The 20,899-nt window shown below is 42.9% G+C and overlaps 1 protein-coding gene across 1 annotated transcript; it reads right to left on the reverse strand.

The window, feature by feature from the left end:
• Positions 1–18,996, reverse strand: LOC106595384 (calcium-regulated heat stable protein 1). The gene is made up of 4 exons (XM_045715930.1): positions 18,719–18,996; positions 4,668–4,912; positions 2,163–2,285; positions 1–354 (listed from the first exon to the last, which is right to left on the reverse strand). Exons 2-4 carry the CDS (start codon positions 4,880–4,882, stop codon positions 189–191), a joined length of 504 nt encoding a protein of 167 aa, XP_045571886.1. The 5' UTR covers positions 4,883–4,912; positions 18,719–18,996; the 3' UTR covers positions 1–188.
• Between the last annotated feature and the right edge of the window lie 1,903 nt (positions 18,997–20,899).

The following is a 20,899-nucleotide window of genomic DNA, read 5'->3' on the forward strand; positions in this document are numbered from 1 at the left end:
TATTGTTGAAGTGATGCAGTTTTATTTGATTAACCTTCCCATCTAATGATACATATCTTCCCCATTCAAATACCAACCTTTCCATTTCCTCCCACAACAAGCTTTAACCCATATGTCCCTTCAGAAAAACTAAAAAGAAGGGGACCCTTTCCCTGTTGACATTTCTCCCCTCCAGAAACCTCCGGGACTCAGGGGGAGCTGAGCAGCGCCCCACCCCAGGTCTCGTGCTTCGATCCTGGGTTGAGGTGGGTGATGGTGACATCCACCGCCTGGACCTTCTGGTACTTGGGAGGGATGGAGCACACCTTATAGCTCACCTCATCTCCTTCCATTGGCACGTATTCCCCCTCGATACTGTAGAGGGAGGAGGGATGAGTGAGAGATGAGAATGCATGCTCATCTTTATCAGTTTTCTCTTTTCCAACTGTCTTCTCTCCTAGAACCACATGTACACAACTTGCCAGACCACAAACATACACTGAGTGTACAACACATTATGGACACCTGTTATTTCCATGACAGACTGACCAGGTGAATCCAGTGAAAGATATGATCCCTTATTGATGTCACTTGTTAAATCCACTTCAATTAGTATAGATGAAGGGGAGGAGACAGGGTAAAGAAGTGTTTTTAAACCTTGCGACAATTGAGACATGGATTGTGTATGTGTGCTATTCAAAAGGCACACATAAAAAAATAAGAAAATTAAAATCTGTTGTTCTGCCCCTGAACAAGGCAGTTAACCCACTGTTCCCCAGTAGGCCGTCATTGTAAATATGAATTTGTTCTTAACTGACTTGCCTAGTTAAATAAAGGTTCAATTAAAAATAAACATTTTTGAAAAAAATGGTGAATGGGCAAGAACATTTTTTTGTGCCTTGAACAAAGGGCAACTCAATATTAGGAAGGTGTCCATAATGTTTTGTACATTCAGTGACTCGTAAATAACCATCTCCTGCCCTCACTTCGTCCAATCAGATCATGGCTCTCTGTTCCTACTCCCCTCCTCCAAGCTGCAACTCAAGAGGGAGCCACCAACACAGAGAACAGTGAGGAGCTGGACAGAGGCAGACTCAATGCTGCAGGAATGTTTTGAGAATACTGAGTGGAATATGTTTAAAGACTCATCCATCAACATTGAGGAATATACATCGTCAGTCACAGACTTCATTAGGAAATGTGTTGATGATGATGTACCTACAAAATAACAATCCGGACATAAACCAACCAAAAACATTGGATGAACGGAGAAATCCCTGCCATGCTGAGAGCCCATACTGCAGCATTCAATGTCAACAGAACGAACCCCGATGACCTATCCCAACGCGACTCGTACAAGGCCAGCAGGTATGATTAACAGAAGTCCCAGAGGCACCACAGCTATCATAGAGACCATCAGACACAATAACCGCATGCACAAGTCTAAAAGAGTGCCCCAGCTGAAACTGTTCCAGACAAAGCTGCAATGCGACCCTCCTCTGTTGGGACAAAAACAAATGATTCAGAAGCAAGTCCAAAACCAGACCCAGAAACTGAATCCACTGAGCCGGAGACAAACAACTTTTCTTGTTATTCACCACGAACCCCAGGGATTCACTATGAACTCAGAGACTGACTATGGGAAACCAGCGTGGAGCTCCACTTGTTCTCTCGACTCCGCTACGACCAGCCAATGACCCTGATAGGCCAATACTCTGATCCCCTGGCACCGCCTCCACTACCATAGAGAAGGATGATTGGGAGATGGGGAGGATGTATAGCACATTGAAAATAATAGAAATCCTTCAGATGAATGGACTTGAACCAACTGCTGGGAGGCACCGACTGCAGTAGCCGGCGGCGGCAGAGTGTGAGCATTTTGAACTTGCTACCTTGAGGTTCAGGACGGGACGCTACGTTCCATTGCTCTTGGGGATTAAAAGTACCGGCTGTACCCACTTCTGATACGGTCGACCACTCGAATAGCCTGCTTTTGAAGGAGAGAGAATCTCCTCTCTAAAGACGGGCACTAGGACCTCAGGGACCAATGACGCCACGATAAAAGGTGGAAGGACACACAGTGAACTGCAGACCGTACCCCTCGTCACCGTCCTCATCACTGGGTGAGTGGGAGCTGCTATTATTTTTTTAATGTGTGTTGAGGCTGTGACCCACAAACTCACTCTGAGATGTGGACAAAGATGTCGCTGCCTCCGTCGGCTGGTGTGATGAAGCCGTGTCCTTTTGTCCGAGAGAAACACTTACATACGCCGCTGAACGAAGGACCCTCCGCTGCACGCTCCGCCCTACACGCGCACACACACACACACACACACACAATAAAAGGCAGGCAACATTTAAAAAAAGGAACAATGACAAGCTTGCAACACTCATCTAATTATTCAGTGTGAATAAGATTTGATATATTTTGTTTCCATTCTTCATTGTAACCACAACAACGTCACAAATAATTGAACACAAACAATATGAGCAGATTAGTCTTCAATAAAGAAATGTTTTGACCAAGTTAAAACAGAAAGAATGTTGGTACTTATTTATTTTGATCCAAAGCCAGAAATGAGTGAGTCACAGCTTTATGTGACAAATATAGATTTTGCTGTAAATAGCCTACTAAATAGGCCAAACCTAGATTAATATTAAATTGCCTAAATAAACTAGTACATTTCATTAATTATATAAATGAACTAGCTCAGGTCTTGAAAATATGGGCAATCTTTTTCCCCTCCCTATCCTCGCTGTACTTTCTTTCATTCAGTTTCTTCTTCTCATCAGTAAAGAAGGACTCCGTGTTTCAGAAACTCACTTTCTATAGAGGGGCTGTCACTCTCACACTGTGGTAAATAAAGACAGTTTGTTATTTAGAATGGTTTATTTCTGTTTTTAGAGGGAGAGAAACCAAAAGGACACCATGTCTATTTTTCTAAAATCATCAGTCCACATGTCAAGTGTAATTGAGCCATTGTATTGACCCATGTTCTCTCTCTCTCTCAATTCTGGGACCAACCCGCCAGCTAAATGTTGTTTTGCCTGATGCAGGACTCTAGCGCCAGAGGAGAGAGACTCTCAGACTGAAACATTCCCACCTCCATTCATTTACAAAAGGATAGTGTAAATAGCTGAGCTTGGTGTGAAAAATCCCCCAATTTGTGCCACAGTTTAGACGAGTGACATATCAGCGTTCTAACTCCCCCTTGTGATAGTGTGGTGCAATGACAGAAGTTGAGGCATAAAGACCACAACTTTTAATTGAGGTACCACTTCAGCGTTACGGTGCGGGGCGCAGCGTTACGGTGCGGGGCACAGCGTTACGGTGCGGGGCACAGCGTTACGGTGCGGGGCACAGCGTTACGGTGCGGGGCACAGCGTTACGGTGCGCTGCACAGCGTTACGATGCGCTGCACAGCGTTACGATACGCTGCACAGTGTTACGATATGGGGTGGGGGGTAGTGTTGGCAAACAGTTAGTCAACACATTGCCACTGCCAGGATACACTTCCACACTCCATCCCCCAGGTGGCAGCAGCAACCGGGTCTAGGTGCTGAGCTAAGCCTTGATAAGCACATCAGGTGTTGCCAATTAAGGTGAATATCAGTCGGTGTCCCAGCTGGAAAAACCCTGAGGCTGGAGGTTTACTTTGGTGGCCTTGAGGCCTTTGGTTTGGTTTAGTCTTTAGTTTGGGCCTTTGGTATGTTTCCTTTTTATCCATTTTAATGTTTCCTCACCATCTGAACCAATAATAATCCTCTTGGACTGACCGACCATGAGGTCAAGAGAGACAGAGCTGGTCCTGGACCAAGGTAAGGTGTCTCCTGGGTAAATGCAGTCAACACCTGGTCACATACGCTTACTTCTCATATTAATGCACACATCCAATCAGATTACAGACCACGTAGCTAGGACCCCTAGACATAATGAGTCAGGTTACAGACCATGTAGCTAGGACTCCTAGACATAATGAGTCAGGTTACAGACCATGTAGCTAGGACTCCTAGACATAATGAGTCAGGTTACAGACCATGTAGCTAGGACTAGGACTCCTAGACATAATGAGTCAGGTTACAGACCATGTAGCTACGACTCCTAGACATAATGAGTCAGGTTACAGACCATGTAGCTAGGACCCCTAGACATAATGAGTCAGGTTACAGACCATGTAGCTAGGACCCTAGACATAATGAGTCAGGTTACAGACCATGTAGCTAGGACCCCTAGACATAATGAGTCAGGTTACAGACCATGTAGCTAGGACCCCTAGACATAATGAGTCAGGTTACAGACCATGTAACTAGGACTCCTAGACATAATGAGTCAGGTTACAAACCATGTAGCTAGGACTCCTAGACATAATGAGTCAGGTTACAGACCATGTAGCTAGGACTAGGACCCCTAGACATAATGAGTCAGGTTACAGACCATGTAGCTAGGACCCCTAGACATAATGAGTCAGGTTACAGACCATGTAGCTAGGACCCCTAGACATAATGAGTCAGGTTACAGACCATGTAGCTAGGACTAGGACTCCTAGACATAATGTGTCAGGTTACAGACCATGTAGCTAGGACTCCTAGACATAATGAGTTAAGCAGTTTCATAACTATTGAATTATAACACTAACTGGGTGTGTGTGTGTGTGTGTGTGTGTGTGTGTGTGTGTGTATGTACTCACGCGGAGCAGGTCCTAGTACGTCTGGTTGGCAGGGGGCTGGGTATGAGGTAACCTCTCATGGGGGAGGGGGAACGGTCTCGGTGCCGGGAGGCTGGCGGGCACAGGGACCCAGGGGACACCGGAGAGACCGGGGAGCCAGGGGACCTGGAGGTCAGGGGAGGGGTCGTAGAGCATGGGGATACTGACCCCTGGATGGGCTTTGTTTCAGAAGACATTGTGGGAGGAAGGGCAGTCGTGACAACCACCTAGAGTAGACAGACGGACAGAAAGAGGCAGACAGGAGAGGAGAGAAAGGGAGGAGAAACCCATTTTAGTTGTTATACTAATAGACCTGATAATAACATCACAGTTCCAAATGGCCCTCTAAACAGTTTACAATAGACAGGAGAGGTGGATGTCGTAACTACAGAGAATACTAAGAGATAAGAGGGAGGGAGGGGTGGATCATTTTTGTCCTTCCCTCCAAACTCTTCCACTTTCATTTCCTGTTCCACTGTCTCGGAAATGTATTTGGTCTGTCATTTCTTCCCTAGCCTGGGTACCAGTCTGTTTGTGCCATTATGCCACTGTTAGACATGACAAGACGTATTAGCATGATGCACAAACAGAACTGGGACGTGACTAGGCTAATTCCACTCTACTATGATAGACCAGTAGATCTGGGACCAGGCTATTTCCTCTCTACTATGATAGATCAGTAGATCTGGGACCAGGCTAATTCCACTCTACTATGATAGATCAGTAGATCTGGGACCAGGCTAATTATCAAGAAGACCAGTAGATCTGGGACCAGGCTATTTCCACTCTACTATGATAGATCAGTAGATCTGGGACCAGGCTAATTCCACTCTACTATGATAGATCAGTAGATCTGGGACCAGGCTAATTCCACTCTACTATGATAGATCAGTAGATCTGGGACCAGGCTATTTCCACTCTATTAGACTCACACTGAAAACTGTCCATCAGCTACATAGGCACAAGCCTGACTGCAGACACACAAACACACCCACTCAAACCCTGGCTGTCCAATCAGTGTCCTCCTAGGACATTAAGAATCCTCTTCACCATGGCAACACCAATCAAAGAGCTGCCAGGTTCTAGCCCATGGGGCCGGTTCAGGAGGGTTTAACATTACAGACCATTCAGATAGAAATGTGTAGAACACATTTTATATATACAGTTGAAGTCTGAAGTTTACATACACTTAGGTTGGAGTCAATAAAACTTGTTTTTCAACCCCATCACAAATTTCTTGTTAACAAACTATAGTTTTGGCAAGTCAGTTAGGACATCTACTTTGTGCATGACACAAGTCATTTTTCCAACAATAGTTTAAAGACAGATTATTTCACTTATAATTCACTGTATCACAATTCCAGTTGGCCAGAAGCTTACATACACTAAGTTGACTGTGCCTTTAAACAGCTTGGAAAATTGCAGAAAATGTCATGGCTTTAGAAGCTTCTGATAGGCTAATTGACATAATTTGAGTCAATTGGAGGTGTACCTGTGGATGTATTTCAAGGCCTACCTTCAAACTCAGTGGCTCTTTGCTTGACATCATTGGAAAATCTAAAGAAATCAGCCAAGACATCAGAAAACAATTCTAGACCTCCACAAGTCTGGTTCATCCTTGGGAGCAATTTCCAAATGCCTGAAGGTACCACATTCATCTGTACAAACAATAGTTTGGGACCACGCAGCCGTCATACCGCTCAGGAAGGAGACGCGTTCTGTCTCCTAGAGATTAACGTACTTTGGTGCGAAAAGTGCAAATCAATCCGAGAACAAAACGCAAAGGACCTTGTGAAGATGCTGGAGGAAACAGGTACAAAAGTATCTATATCCACAGTAAAACGAGTCCTATATCAACATAACCTGAAAGGTCACTCAGCAAGGAAGAAGCCACTATTCCAAAACCGCCATAAAAAAGCCAGACTACGGTTTGCAACTGCACATGGGGACAAAGATCATACTTTTTGGATTAGTGTCCTCTGGTCTGATGAATCCAAAATAGAACTGTTTGGCCAAAATGACCATCGTTATGTTTGTAGGAAAAAGGGGGAGGCTTGCAAGCCGAAGAACACCATCCCAACCGTGAAGCACGGGGGTGGCAGCATCATGTTGTGGGGGTGCTTTGCTGCAGGAGGGACTGGTGCACCTCACAAAATAGATGAGGCAAGAAAATTATGTGGATATATTGAAGCAACATCTCAAGACATCAATCAGGAAGTTAAAGCTTGGTCGCAAATGGGTCTGCCAAATGGACAATGACCCCAAGGATACTTCCAAAGTTGTGGGAAAATGGCTTAAGGACAACAAAATCAAGGTATTGGAGTGGACTTCACAAAGCCCTGACCTCAATCCTATAGAACATTTGTGGGCAAAACTGAAAAAGCGTGTGCGAGCAGGGAGGCCTACAAACCTGACTCAGTTAAACCAGCTCTGTCAGGAGGAATGGGCCAAAATTCACCCAACTTATTGTGGGAAGCTTGTGGAAGGCTATCCGAAACGTTTGACCCAAGTTAAACAATTTAAAGGCAATGCTACCAAATACAAATTGAGTGTGTAAACTTCTGACCCACTAGGAATGTGATGAAAAAATTAAAAGCTGAAATAAATAATTCCCTCTACTATTATTCTGACATTTCACATTCTTAAAATAAAAATGGTGACTCTAACTGACCAAAGACAGGGAATTTTTACTAGGATTAAATGTCAGGAATTGTGAAATACTGAGTTTAAATGTATTTGGCGAAGGTGTATGTAAACTTCCAACTCCAACTGTATGTCATTCAGCAAACGCTTTTATCCAAAGCAACTTAGTCATGCGTGCCAACATTTACCATATGGGTGGTCCCTGGGATTGAACCCACTATCCTGGTGTTGCAAGAGTCATACTCTACCAACCGAGCTATGCTCTACCAAATTCTACCGGAATTTAAAATTGATTCAATTCAGATTTTGTGTCACTGGCCTACACACAATACCCGATCATGTTAAAGTTAAATAATGTTTTTAGAAATGTTTACAAATTATTTAAAAATGTTTTGAGTCAATAAGTATTCAACCCCTTTGTTATGGCAAGCCTAAAGTTAAAGAGTAAAAATGTCCTTAACAAGTCATATAATAAGTTGCATGGAGTCACTGTGTGCAATAACAGTGTTTAATGACCACATCTATGTACCCCACACATACATTTATCTGTAAGGACCCTCAGTCGAGCAGTGAATATCATACACAGATTCAACCACAAAGACCATGGAGGTTTTCCAATGCCTCGTAAAGAAGGGCACCTATTGGTCGATGGGTAAAAAAACAAACAGACATTGAACATCCCTTTGAGCATGGTGAAGTTATTAATTACACTTTGGATGGTGTATCAATACACCCAGTCACTACAACTCAGTTGCCAGAGAGAAAGGAAACCCGTCAGTTTCACCATGAAGCCAACGGTGACATTAAAACAGTATGGAAAATAAATTAACTTTATGTCCTGAAAAGAAAGCGTTGTTTGGGGCAAATCCAACACAACTCATCACTGAGTACCACTCTTCATATTTTCATGCATGGTGGTGGTGGCATAATGTTATGGGTATGCTTGTCATCAGCAAGGACTAGGGAGTCTTTTAGGACAAAAATGAACAGAATAGAGGCAAAATCCTAGAGAAAATCCTGGTTCAGTCTGCTTTCCACCAGACACTGGGGAAAATTCACTTGCTCAAGAGCAAGCAGTAAAGCTTCATGTGACACCAATGTTGCTTTGTAGCCTCTACAGATGAAGCACTATGGAGTCTTAAAGCAGGCCTGTAGCCTCTATAGATGAAGCACTATGGAGTCTTAAAGGAAGCCTGTGTAAGGCCAAAAAGGCATATATATGCTAACTTTGCTTAATTATTTCTCCATTGTGCTTTTAGATACAAACGCCAAATATGTCAACAATCTTTCCGCCAAAGGACTATTCTATGGTTTACGTTTCCTGAAAACCCCCAAACTATTTTTTGGGGACTAGGTTTTTTGAGGAATCAATTATGTAGTGCACTACTTTTGACCAGGGCCAATACGGAAGAGGGTGCTATAGGGTTCCCTCCACAGGGAAGAGGGTGCTATAGGGTTCCCTCCACAGGGAATAGGGTACCATTTTGGATACATTCCCTGTATAAACTGACCCTCCTCCTCTGGCTGCAATTGAGATAGTTCCATTGTGTCCATCTGGTTGACATGTGTGGCTATTTTACACACACACATACACACACACACACACACACACACACACACACTGGTTTCAGTAGCGATCAGACCCATGGAATATTCCACCAGAGACCAATGCTGATCTCTACATCTCTGTGTGTGTGTGGCCTATATTTTTGGTTTTTGAATAACCTCCATCAATATTACCAGTCAGACAGGTTTAGCAGTACTGCTACCATAACATACATAAATACACCATCACGGTGATTATCATCACTGTCCCTTCCCTCATGTCTGTATAGGATCAGACACAGTTAAACCTCTTGGAGTTGACACTATGTAGTGTGTCCACAATGGAAACAAGTCAACACGTTGAGTTATCCTCCATGATTCTAGATGCAGTGTTTCCACTTGAGTAGCTGAATTATAGTCTGTACCGGTGAATCACTGTTTAATAAAGGACGACGTGAATTATAGTCTGTACCAGTGAAAGGGAATAACCAGACGACAGCTGAATTTTGTAAGTAATAAGTGTGGAAAAAGAGGACACGACAGCTGAATTATAGTCTGTACCAGTGAATCACTGTTTAATAGTGTGGACACTAACCAGCAGGACACTACAGATGAAATATAGTCCTTACCAGTGAATCACTGTTTAATAGTGTAGACACTAACCAGCAGGACACTACATCTCAGTTGTTTTACAGCTTGATTTTTTTCAGCTTTATTTAACCAGGTAGGCCAGTTGAGAACAAGTTCTCATTTACAACTGCGACCTGGCCAAGATAAAGCAAAGCAGTGTGACACAAACAACACAGAGTTACACAAACAAACGTACAGTCAATAACACTGTACATTGACTGTACGTTTGTAGAAAATCTGAATACAGAAAATCTATATACAGTGTGCAAATGAAGTAAGAAGGTAAGGCAATAAATAGGCCATAGTAGCGTATTAATTACAATTTAGCAATTAACACTGGAGTGAGATGTGCAGATGAGGATGTGCAAGTAGAAATACTGGTAGAAATACTGGTAGAAATACTGGTAGAAATACTGGTGTGCAAAAAAGCAGAAAAAAAAAGATAAAAAATATGAGGATGAGGTAGGTAGTTGGTTGGATGGGCTATTTACATGATGATGAAGCTGCTGAAACGTTGGTGACCTTCAGAGAGAATGTTCCTATTTTCTTCAAAGTAACTGGCTGTGGCCAAACACAGCAACAGGTTGACATAACGGAGGAGATTCAGCTGGTTCTAGTAGTGAACACAGCAGGTTGACATAACGGAGGAGATTCAGCTGGTTCTAGTAGTGAACACAGCAACAGGTTGACATAACGGAGGAGATTCAGCTGGTTCTAGTAGTGAACACAGCAACAGGTTGACATAACGGAGGAGATTCAGCTGGTTCTAGTAGTGAACACAGCAGGTTGACATAACGGAGGAGATTCAGCTGGTTCTAGTAGTGAACACAGCAGGTTGACATAACGGAGGAGAATCAGCTGGTTCTAGTAGTGAACACAGCAACAGGTTGACATAATGGAGGAGAATCAGCTGGTTCTAGTAGTGAACACAGCAGGTTGACATAATGGAGGAGAATCAGCTGGTTCTAGTAGTGAACACAACAGCAGGTTGACATAATGGAGGAGAATCAGCTGGTTCTAGTAGTGAACACAGCAGGTTGACATAACGGAGGAGATTCAGCTGGTTCTAGTAGTGAACACAGCAGGTTGACATAATGGAGGAGATTCAGCTGGTTCTAGTAGTGAACACAGCAACAGGTTGACATAACGGAGGAGATTCAGCTGGTTCTAGTAGTGAACACAGCAACAGGTTGACATAACGGAGGAGATTCAGCTGGTTCTAGTAGTGAACACAGCAACAGGTTGACATAACGGAGGAGATTCAGCTGGTTCTAGTAGTGAACACAGCAATAGGTTGACATAACGGAGGAGAATCAGCTGGTTCTAGTAGTGAACACATCAACAGGTTGACATAACGGAGGAGATTCAGCTGGTTCTAGTAGTGAACACAGCAGGTTGACATAACGGAGGAGATTCAGCTGGTTCTAGTAGTGAACACAGCAACAGGTTGACATAATGGAGGAGAATCAGCTGGTTCTAGTAGTGAACACAACAACAGGTTGACATAATGGAGGAGAATCAGCTGGTTCTAGTAGTAGTCTTTCTGGTCTGTGTTTGTCCTATCAGCTGTCTCAGTCTCACGTCAGAATTAGATGTTCATCCATGTTTCTCAAACATCACATTTTGTGTTTATGGTGAAGTTTAGGCATTAACTCTGAATAGTTAAGGATAGGCTTAAAACACACACACACACACACACACACACACACACACACACACACACACACACACACACACACACACACACACACACACACACACACACACACACACACACACACACACACACACACACACACCATGGGTAGAGACACAGCTAGTCCCCCCTCCCCTTCTCTTTCTCCCCACCCCTATCCTTCCTTCCCACACCATCCTCAGGGAGGAAACCAGGAACAGGACTGGCGCTTCCTGGAAAACACAAATCAGGAAGTGCCCAAGTCTCTTCTTGCCCAGTCACCGGAGATTAAATACCTTAAACTAAACTGAGAAATGTCCTTCTGTTCTATTTAGTTCTACTCTTCCTGCAAAGGGTGAAGCAAGGAGCAGCAGAAGATGTAAAGCAGTAGTCAGACTGAGACTGCCATCTAGGACCTCTATACCAGGCCGTGTCAGAGGAAGGCCCCAAAAATTGTCCAAGACTTCAGCAACCCAAGTCATAGACTGTTCTCTCTGCTACAGCATAGCAAGCGGTACCGATGCACCAAGTCAGGAACCAACAGGACCCTGAACAGCTTCTACCTCCCAAGCCATCAGACTGCTAAATAGTTAGTTCAATATTTAACCAAGCCATAAGGCTGCTAAATAGTCCGTCTGGGTAGATAGTTGGTATTGACCCTTTTTGCACTACACTTCTTTACTCATCACATATGCTGCTGCTACTGTTTATTATCAATCCTGTTGCCTAGTCACTTTATTCCTAGTTACAGAGCCTTCAAGAAATGATTCACACCCCTTGACTTTCCTCACATGTTTGTGTGTTACAGCCTGAATTCAAAATTGATTAAATTTGAGATGTGTCACTGACCTACACTTAATACCCCATAATGAGAAAGTTAAATATCGTTTTTAGAAATGTTAACAAATTAATAAGCATAAATGTCTTGAGTCAATAAGTATTCAACCCCGTTGTTATGGAAACGCCTAAATAAGTTCAGGAGTAAAAATGTGCTTAACAAGTCACATAATAAGTTACATGGACTCAGTCTGTGTGCAATAATAGTGTTTAACATAATCTTTGAATCACCACCTCATCTCTGTACCCCACATATACAATTATCTGTAAGGTCCCTCAGTCGAGTAGTGAATTTCAAACACAGATTCAACCACAAAGACCAGGGAGGTTTTCCACTGCCATGCAACAAAAAAAAAAGACATTTAAAACCCCTTTGAACATGGTGAAGTTATTAATTACACTTTGGATGGTGCATCAATACACCCAGTCACTACAAAGATACAGGCGTCCTTCCTAACTCAGTTGCCTGAGAGGAAGAAAACTACTCAGGGATTTCACCATGAGGCCAATGGTGACTTTAAAGCAGTTACAGAGTTTATTGGCTGTGATAGGAGAAATCTGAGGATGGATCAACAACATTGTAGTTACTCCACAATACTAACCTAAGTGACAGAGTGAAAAAAAGGAAGCCTGTTCAGAGTACAAATATTTAAAAACATGCATCCTGTTTACAACAAGGTACTAAAGTAAAACTGTAAATAATGTGGCAAAGAACTGTACTTAATGTCCTGAATACAAAGTGTTATGTTTGGGGCAAATCCAATACAACACATCACTGAGTACCACTTCATATTTTGAGAACAAAAATAAACTGAACAGAGCTAAGCACAGGCATAATCCTAGAGGAAAACCTGGTTCAGTCTGCTTTCTCCAGAGAGATGGGAGATGAATTCACCTTTCAGTAGGACAGTAACCTAAAACACAAGGCCAAATATACACTGGAGTTGCTTACCAAGATGATATTGAATGTTCCTGAGGTGCCTAGTTACAGTTTTGACTTAAAAATCGGTTTGAAAATGTATGAGCAAGACTTGAAAATGGCTGTCTAGCAATGATCAACAACCAACTTGACAGAGCTTGAAGAATTGTTTTTATAATAATGTGCAAACATTGTACAATCCAGGTGTGCAAAGCTCTTAGAGAATTAACCAGATAGACTCACAGCTGTAATCACTACCAAAGGTAATGCTAACACGCATTGACTCAGGGGTCAGTGCATGTACCTCCATTACCTCGTACCCCTGCACATTGACTCAGTACTGGTACCCTGTGTATATAGCCAAGTTATCACGGACTCAGTACTGGTACCCCGTGTATATAGCCAAGTTATCACGGACTCAGTACTGGTACCCCATGTATATAGCCAAGTTATCATTGACTCAGTACTGGTACCCCATGTATATAGCCAAGTTATCATTGACTCAGTACTGGTACCCCATGTATATAGCCAAGTTATCACGGACTCAGTACTGGTACCCCATGTATATAGCCAAGTTATCATTGACTCAGTACTGGTACCCCATGTATATAGCCAAGTTATCATGGACTCAGTACTGGTACCCCATGTATATAGCCAAGTTATCATGGACTCAGTACTGGTACCCCATGTATAAAGCCAAGTTATCATTGACTCAGTACTGGTACCCCGTGTATATAGCCAAGTTATCATTGACTCAGTACTGGTACCCTGTGTATATAGCCAAGTTATCATTGACTCTGTACTGGTACCCTGTGTATATAGCCAAGTTATCATGGACTCAGTACTGGTACCCCGTGTATATAGCCAAGTTATCATTGACTCTGTACTGGTACCCCGTGTATATAGCCAAGTTATCATGGACTCAGTACTGGTACCCCATGTATATAGTCAAGTTATCATTGACTCTGTACTGGTACCCCGTGTATATAACCAAGTTATCATGGACTCTGTACTGCTACCCCATGTACATATAGCCAAGTTATCATGGACTCTGTACTGCTACCCCATGTACATATAGCCAAGTTATCATGGACTCTGTACTGCTACCCCATGTACATATAGCCAAGTTATCATGGACTCTGTACTGGTACCCCATGTACATATAGCCAAGTTATCATTGACTCTGTACTGGTACCCCATGTACATATAGCCAAGTTATCATTGACTCTGTACTGGTACCCCATGTACATATAGCCAAGTTATCATTGACTCTGTACTGGTACCCCATGTACATATAGCCAAGTTATCATTGACTCTGTACTGGTACCCCATGTACATATAGCCAAGTTATCATTGACTCGGTACTGATACCCCATGTACATATAGCCAAGTTATCATTGACTCGGTACTGATACCCCATGTACATATAGCCAAGTTATCATTGACTCGGTACTGATACCCCATGTACATATAGCCAAGTTATCATTGACTCGGTACTGATACCCCATGTACATATAGCCAAGTTATCATTGACTCGGTACTGATACCCCATGTACATATAGCCAAGTTATCATTGACTCGGTACTGATACCCCATGTACATATAGCCAAGTTATCATTGACTCGGTACTGATAGCCCGTGTATTTATTCCTCATGTTTTTTTCTCTCTGAATTGTTGGAAAGGGCCCATAAGCATTTCACTGCTAGACTACACCTGTTGTTTACCAAGCATGTAAAAAATTACATTTGATTTATAGCATGGAGGGACAGAGACACAGAAATATTGTGGGTTACAATGCTGTGGGTCAGACTGATCTGAGCTAGCGGCTAATAGCTAACAATGCTAATGCTAACAGTTTCATAACACCCTTGTGGGTCAGACTGATCTGAGTTAGCGGCTAATAGCTAATTAGTGATGCACCAATATGACATTTTTGGCCGATACCGATATATTTTCCTTGCCAAAAAAAACGATGCCGATATAAAAATATTTAGAGGCCTTTTAAGCATTCTAGTACAGTTAAATACTTAACACACACACATGGACGCAGCGGTCTAAGGCACTGCATCTCAGTGCAAGAGGCATCACTACAGATCCTGGTTCAAATCCAGGCTGTATCACATCCGGCCGTGATTGGGAGTCCCATAGGGCGGCGCACAATTGGCTCAGCGTCGTCCGGACCGTCATTGTAAATAACGATATATCATGCATCTCTATAGATAATAGTTTCATAACACCATCGTCAGGCTGACAGGAGCTAGAGGCTAACAGCTAATGTGTCTATGTCTTTGTGCCTGTTCAACAACAGAGAGGCTAACAGGTGTGTCTATGTCTTTGTGCCTCTTCAACAACAGAGAAGGTAACAGCTAATGTGTCCATGTCTGTGTCTGTTCAACAACAGAGAGGGTAACAGGTGTGTCCATGTCTTTGTGCCTCTTCAACAACAGAGAAGGTAACAGCTAATGTGTCTTTCTGTTCAACAACACACAGCGGGAGTCTGGAGGGATGTAGCCAACTCACAGCGCTCTCTAAGAAAACACAGAAAAGACACTAACTCTCAGACTGTCTGACTTCATGTCTCTCTGTCTGCCTGTCTGTCTGCCCCCCCATCCGTCCACATTGTAACTCAATACCTTTAGTAACACAACCCTTCTACTCTGTCAAGATCCTTCTAAACATTATGGTTCCTGATATCACATTCACAAACAGCTGAAATGTTTTGATAATACAGCACACACACACACTTAGTGTGAGTGAGCAGTCATAATACTGTACAAAGGCAAGGTTCCCAGGACTGTGTCCTAAATGGCAGCCTATTCTCTATGTTTTACACTACTTGACCAGGGCCCATAAGGCTCCAGTCCAAAGTAGGTCACTATGGAGGGATTAGGGTGCCATTTAGGGCACAAAACAGAACTGTACACATTTACCCGGACAAACACAGAGGATTTACTGTACAGCATTTCTATGACACTTAGAACTTCCCCCACACACATCTACTTCCCCATTCCCAGACCTTGGAGTGGTAGAGACACATCTACTTCCCCATTCCCAGACCTCGGAGTGGTAGAGACACATCTACTTCCCCATTCCCAGACCTCGGAGTGGTAGAGACACATCTACTTCCCCATTCCCAGACCTCGGAGTAGTAGAGACACACATCTTCTTCCCCATTCCCAGACCTCGGAGTGGTAGAGACACATCTACTTCCCCATTCCCAGACCTCGGAGTGGTAGAGACACATCTACTTCCCCATTCCCAGACCTCGGAGTGGTAGAGACACACATCTACTTCCCCATTCCCAGACCTCGGAGTGGTAGACACACACATCTACGTCCCCATTCCCAGACCTCGGAGTGGTAGACACATCTACTTCCCCATTCCCAGACCTCGGAGTGGTAGAGACACATCTACTTCCCCATTCCCAGACCTCGGAGTGGTAGAGACATCTACTTCCCCATTCCCAGACCTCGGAGTGGTAGACACATCTACTTCCCCATTCCCAGACCTCGGAGTGGTAGAGACACATCTACTTCCCCATTCCCAGACCTCGGAGTGGTAGAGACACATCTACTTCCCCATTCCCAGACCTCGGAGTGGTAGAGACATCTTCTTCCCCATTCCCAGACCTCGGAGTGGTAGAGACCACCTTAACCTTATACCTCACTGTAACTTTTACTCCCTCCCCTCTCCATCTATTATCTTTCTCCACCCCCATATCTCTTCCTCATTCTACCTTTCCTCCCCCTCTACTTCTATTATGTAGTTATTTCCTCCCCCTCTACTTCTATTATGTAGTTATTTCCTCTCTCACACCTATTATCCTCCCCCTCTGTCTCTCCCCTCCTATTATCCTCCCCCTCTGTCTCTCCCCCTCCCTGTCTCTCCCCTCCTATTATCCTCCCCTCTGTCTCTCGCTCTTATTGTTCCCCCTCTGGTCCCATTAGCACAGCGCACTAGTCTCACCGAACTACTAGCCTCTCTGACCTCTCATATTGACAACAACACTGTCTACACCACTCAGTCTCTCCTGACCATTCATATTGACGCTGAACACTCAGCCTCTCTAAACCATCCTATTATCCTGACGCCTCTGTCTACACCTCTAGTCTCTCCCATCTCATATTACAGCACAACACTGTCTCACAGACCCTAGTCTCTCCTAGAACCATTCATATTGACAGCAGAACACTAGCCTTCTAAAACCATTCATATTGACAGCAGAACACTAGTCTACAGAACATTAGCCTTCTAGAACCATTCATATTGACAGCAGAACACTAGCCTTCTAGAACCATTCATATTGACAATAGAACACTAGTCTACAGAACACTAGCCTTCTAGAACCATTCATATTGACAGCAGAACACTAGCCTTCTAGAACCATTCATATTGACAGCAGAACACTAGTCTTCTAGAACCATTCATATTGACAGAACACTAGTCTTCTAGAACCATTCATATTGACAGCAGAACACTAGTCTTCTAGAACCATTCATATTGACAATAGAACACTAGACAGAACACTAGCCTTCTAGAACCATTCATATTGACAGCAGAACACTAGTCTACAGAACACTAGTCTTCTAGAACCATTCATATTGACAGCAGAACACTAGTCTACAGAACACTAGCCTTCTAGAACCATTCATATTGACAGCAGAACACTAGCCTTCTAAAACCATTCATATTGACAGCAGAACACTAGTCTACAGAACACTAGTCTACAGAACACTAGTCTTCTAGAACCATTCATATTGACAGCAGAACACTAGTCTACAGTGACAATAGAACACTAGCCTTCTAGAACCATTCATATTGACAATAGAACACTAGCCTTCTAGAACCATTCATATTGACAGCAGAACACTAGCTTTCTAGAACCATTCATATTGACAGCAGAACACTTGCCTTCTAGAACCATTCATATTGACAGCAGAACACTAGTCTACAGAACACTAGCCTTCTAGAACCATTCATATTGACAGCAGAACACTAGTCTTCTAGAACCATTCATATTGACAGCAGAACACTAGCCTTCTAGAACCATTCATATTGACAGCAGAACACTAGTCTTCTAGAACCATTCATATTGACAATAGAACACTAGTCTACAGAATAGCTTCTAGAACCATTCATATTGACAGCAGAACACTAGTCTTCTAGAACCATTCATATTGACAATAGAACACTAGTCTACAGAACATTAGCCTTCTAGAACCATTCATATTGACAGCAGAACACTAGCCTTCTAGAGCCATTCATATTGACAATAGAACACTAGTCTACAGAACACTAGCCTTCTAGAACCATTCATATTGACAGCAGAAAACTGGGATTTCCACCAGTCAGGACATTTGAGTATTTTGTTTGTTAGGGCATGTTAGTGTTTTGTTTGTTAGGGCATCCACCAACACGCACGCAACCCCCCATTCGCACCCCTAAACTACCCCGCCCCCACGCAACCCACTCCCGCCCTAATTTACAACTACACATATTTAAATAAATAAAAATATGCTTCACTTCGTTTTGAATCCAAATCAGTTAATCAATCATTAATGGGTATGATTTAGACTTAATTATGAAAAATCTATGTAAAATAGCCAACTACAGTTATTTTGATTGTATCGAGCGACTGCACTGATTTTCATCAATAATGTAGGCTAACAGCGTAACTGTTTCTAAATGCTGTACGATATAAATGCTGTACGCATTATATGAATGGCATTAATGAATCAATCATGTTTGCGCAAGGCTTTGAAGTGAAGCGCGTCACCACTCACCTTTTCTGAACTTTTCCGTGGAGGAAACAAAAACACTTTCCTTTTGAGGTCGAGCAGCAGATAATGGATAAAACTACCCCCCTACAGTCTGAGATTGGAATCAGTCAATTGGTAACCTTTTCTCACAACAAAACACTTATCTGGGAGAATAGATGGGACATGTGAAGTCCACGACAGCAGTGAAGCTGGGTTTGTTTCTCCGTTCGTTTCGGTGCGAGTCCCGATGGGCAGGACCCACTAGCTTCCATCTACCGATGACATCATCATGGAGTAGACTAATCAGTACCGTAACTCACCGAAAGGATCTGAATCTAAACCCCCACAACGGAGATACATGGCTTCAGTAGCACTCGATATCGATCGTCCAGCTCTCCGTGCGGCACGTTAGGACGCCAAAATATTGTCTCCAAGTGCAAAAGTCAACCTTTACCTTACGCAACATGAGCCTAGAGTAAAGGCTTGACTTTACCAACAGATCTAGGAACAGATTACCAGGCCATTGGTCGAGTTCCTGTCTCACTACATTACAGACACATGCCAGATTTTACAACGTCTGGATTTTTTATTTTTATTTTACCTTTATTTAACTAGGCAAGTCAGTTAAGAACAAATTCTTATTTACAATGACGGCCTACCCCGGTCAAACCCTCACCAGGACTGAAACCCAGCTTTAACCTACCATTAGGGTAACAGTTTGCCCATTCCCCTAATATTTGTATTTAACTGACTTGCCTAGTTAAATAAAAAGATTAGGTGAATGGGCAAACTGTTACCCTGTGGGCTTCAAGTGGGTGGTATTCACTAGAAACCAAACAGAAGCCAACAGGCCAAAACAGGGAGGGACTAACCTGTGCACACCGTAGTAAAAAATGTCTCGCAACGACAAGGAGTTTTTATTGGACAAATTCACAGAGGTCACTCTCTGTTCCATCCCGTTTGCTTCCGTTTTTGGGAAGTGGGAATCCTGGTAATTACTAGTCTATCATCCTGAACACCCACTTCCACCACATACTGACCTCTGACATCACCTACTAAGGAAATAACCTTCATAACATTGTTAAATGTAACAAGACATTATTTATAAAAAAAGGCAATCTAATATTAATATGGTTTGTGAACTCTAGAATTTGTTTGCAAGCATGATATCTGTACAAAACACTCTAACATGCCCTAACAAACAAAACACTAACGTGTCCTAACAAACGAAATACTAACATGCCCTAACAAACAAAACACTAAGACATGCCCTAACAAACAAAACACTGAGACATGCCCTAACAAACAAAACACTGAGACATGCCCTAACAAACAAAACACTGAGACATGTCCTAACAAACAAAAAACTGGGACATGCCCTAACAAACAAAACACTGAGACATGCCCTAACAAACAAAACACTGAGACATGCCCTAACAAACAAAACACTGAGACATGCCCTAACAAACAAAACACTGAGACATGCCCTAACAAACAAAACACTGGGACATGCCCTAACAAACAAAACACTGAGACATGTCCTAACAAACAAAACACTGAGACATGCCCTAACAAACAAAACACTGAGACATGCCCTAACAAACAAAACACTGAGACATGCCCTAACAAACAAAACACTGAGACATGTCCTAACAAACAAAACACTGAGACATGCCCTAACAAACAAAACACTGAGACATGCCCTAACAAACAAAACACTGAGACATGCCCTAACAAACAAAACACTCCAACATGCCCTAACAAACAAAACACTGAGACATGCCCTAACAAACAAAACACTCCAACATGCCCTAACAAACAAAACACTGAGACATGTCCTAACAAACAAAACACTGAGACATGCCCTAACAAACAAAACACTGAGACATGCCCTAACAAACAAAACACTGAGACATGCCCTAACAAACAAAACACTAACGTGTCCTAACAAACGAAATACTAACATGCCCTAACAAACAAAACACTAAGACATGCCCTAACAAACAAAACACTGAGACATGCCCTAACAAACAAAACACTGAGACATGCCCTAACAAACAAAACACTGAGACATGCCCTAACAAACAAAACACTGAGACATGTCCTAACAAACAAAACACTGAGACATGCCCTAACAAACAAAACACTGAGACATGTCCTAACAAACAAAACACTGAGACATGCCCTAACAAACAAAACACTCCA

The sequence above is a fragment of the Salmo salar genome, chromosome ssa03 (genome assembly GCF_905237065.1).
Source record: "Salmo salar chromosome ssa03, Ssal_v3.1, whole genome shotgun sequence".
NCBI lineage: Eukaryota > Metazoa > Chordata > Actinopteri > Salmoniformes > Salmonidae > Salmo > Salmo salar.

Bases quoted from the DNA above. Each gene is read 5' to 3' on its own strand.
- LOC106595384 (XM_045715930.1), bottom strand. From the start codon at position 4,882: ATGTCTTCTGAAACAAAGCCCATCCAGGGGTCAGTATCCCCATGCTCT. The intron at 2,286-4,667 runs GTGAGTACATAC...GTGCGCGTGTAG, and splicing joins CGTACTAGGACCTGCTCCGC to GGCGGAGCGTGCAGCGGAGG. The intron at 355-2,162 runs GTGAGTTTGTGG...CTCCCTCTACAG, and splicing joins ATCTTTGTCCACATCTCAGA to TATCGAGGGGGAATACGTGC.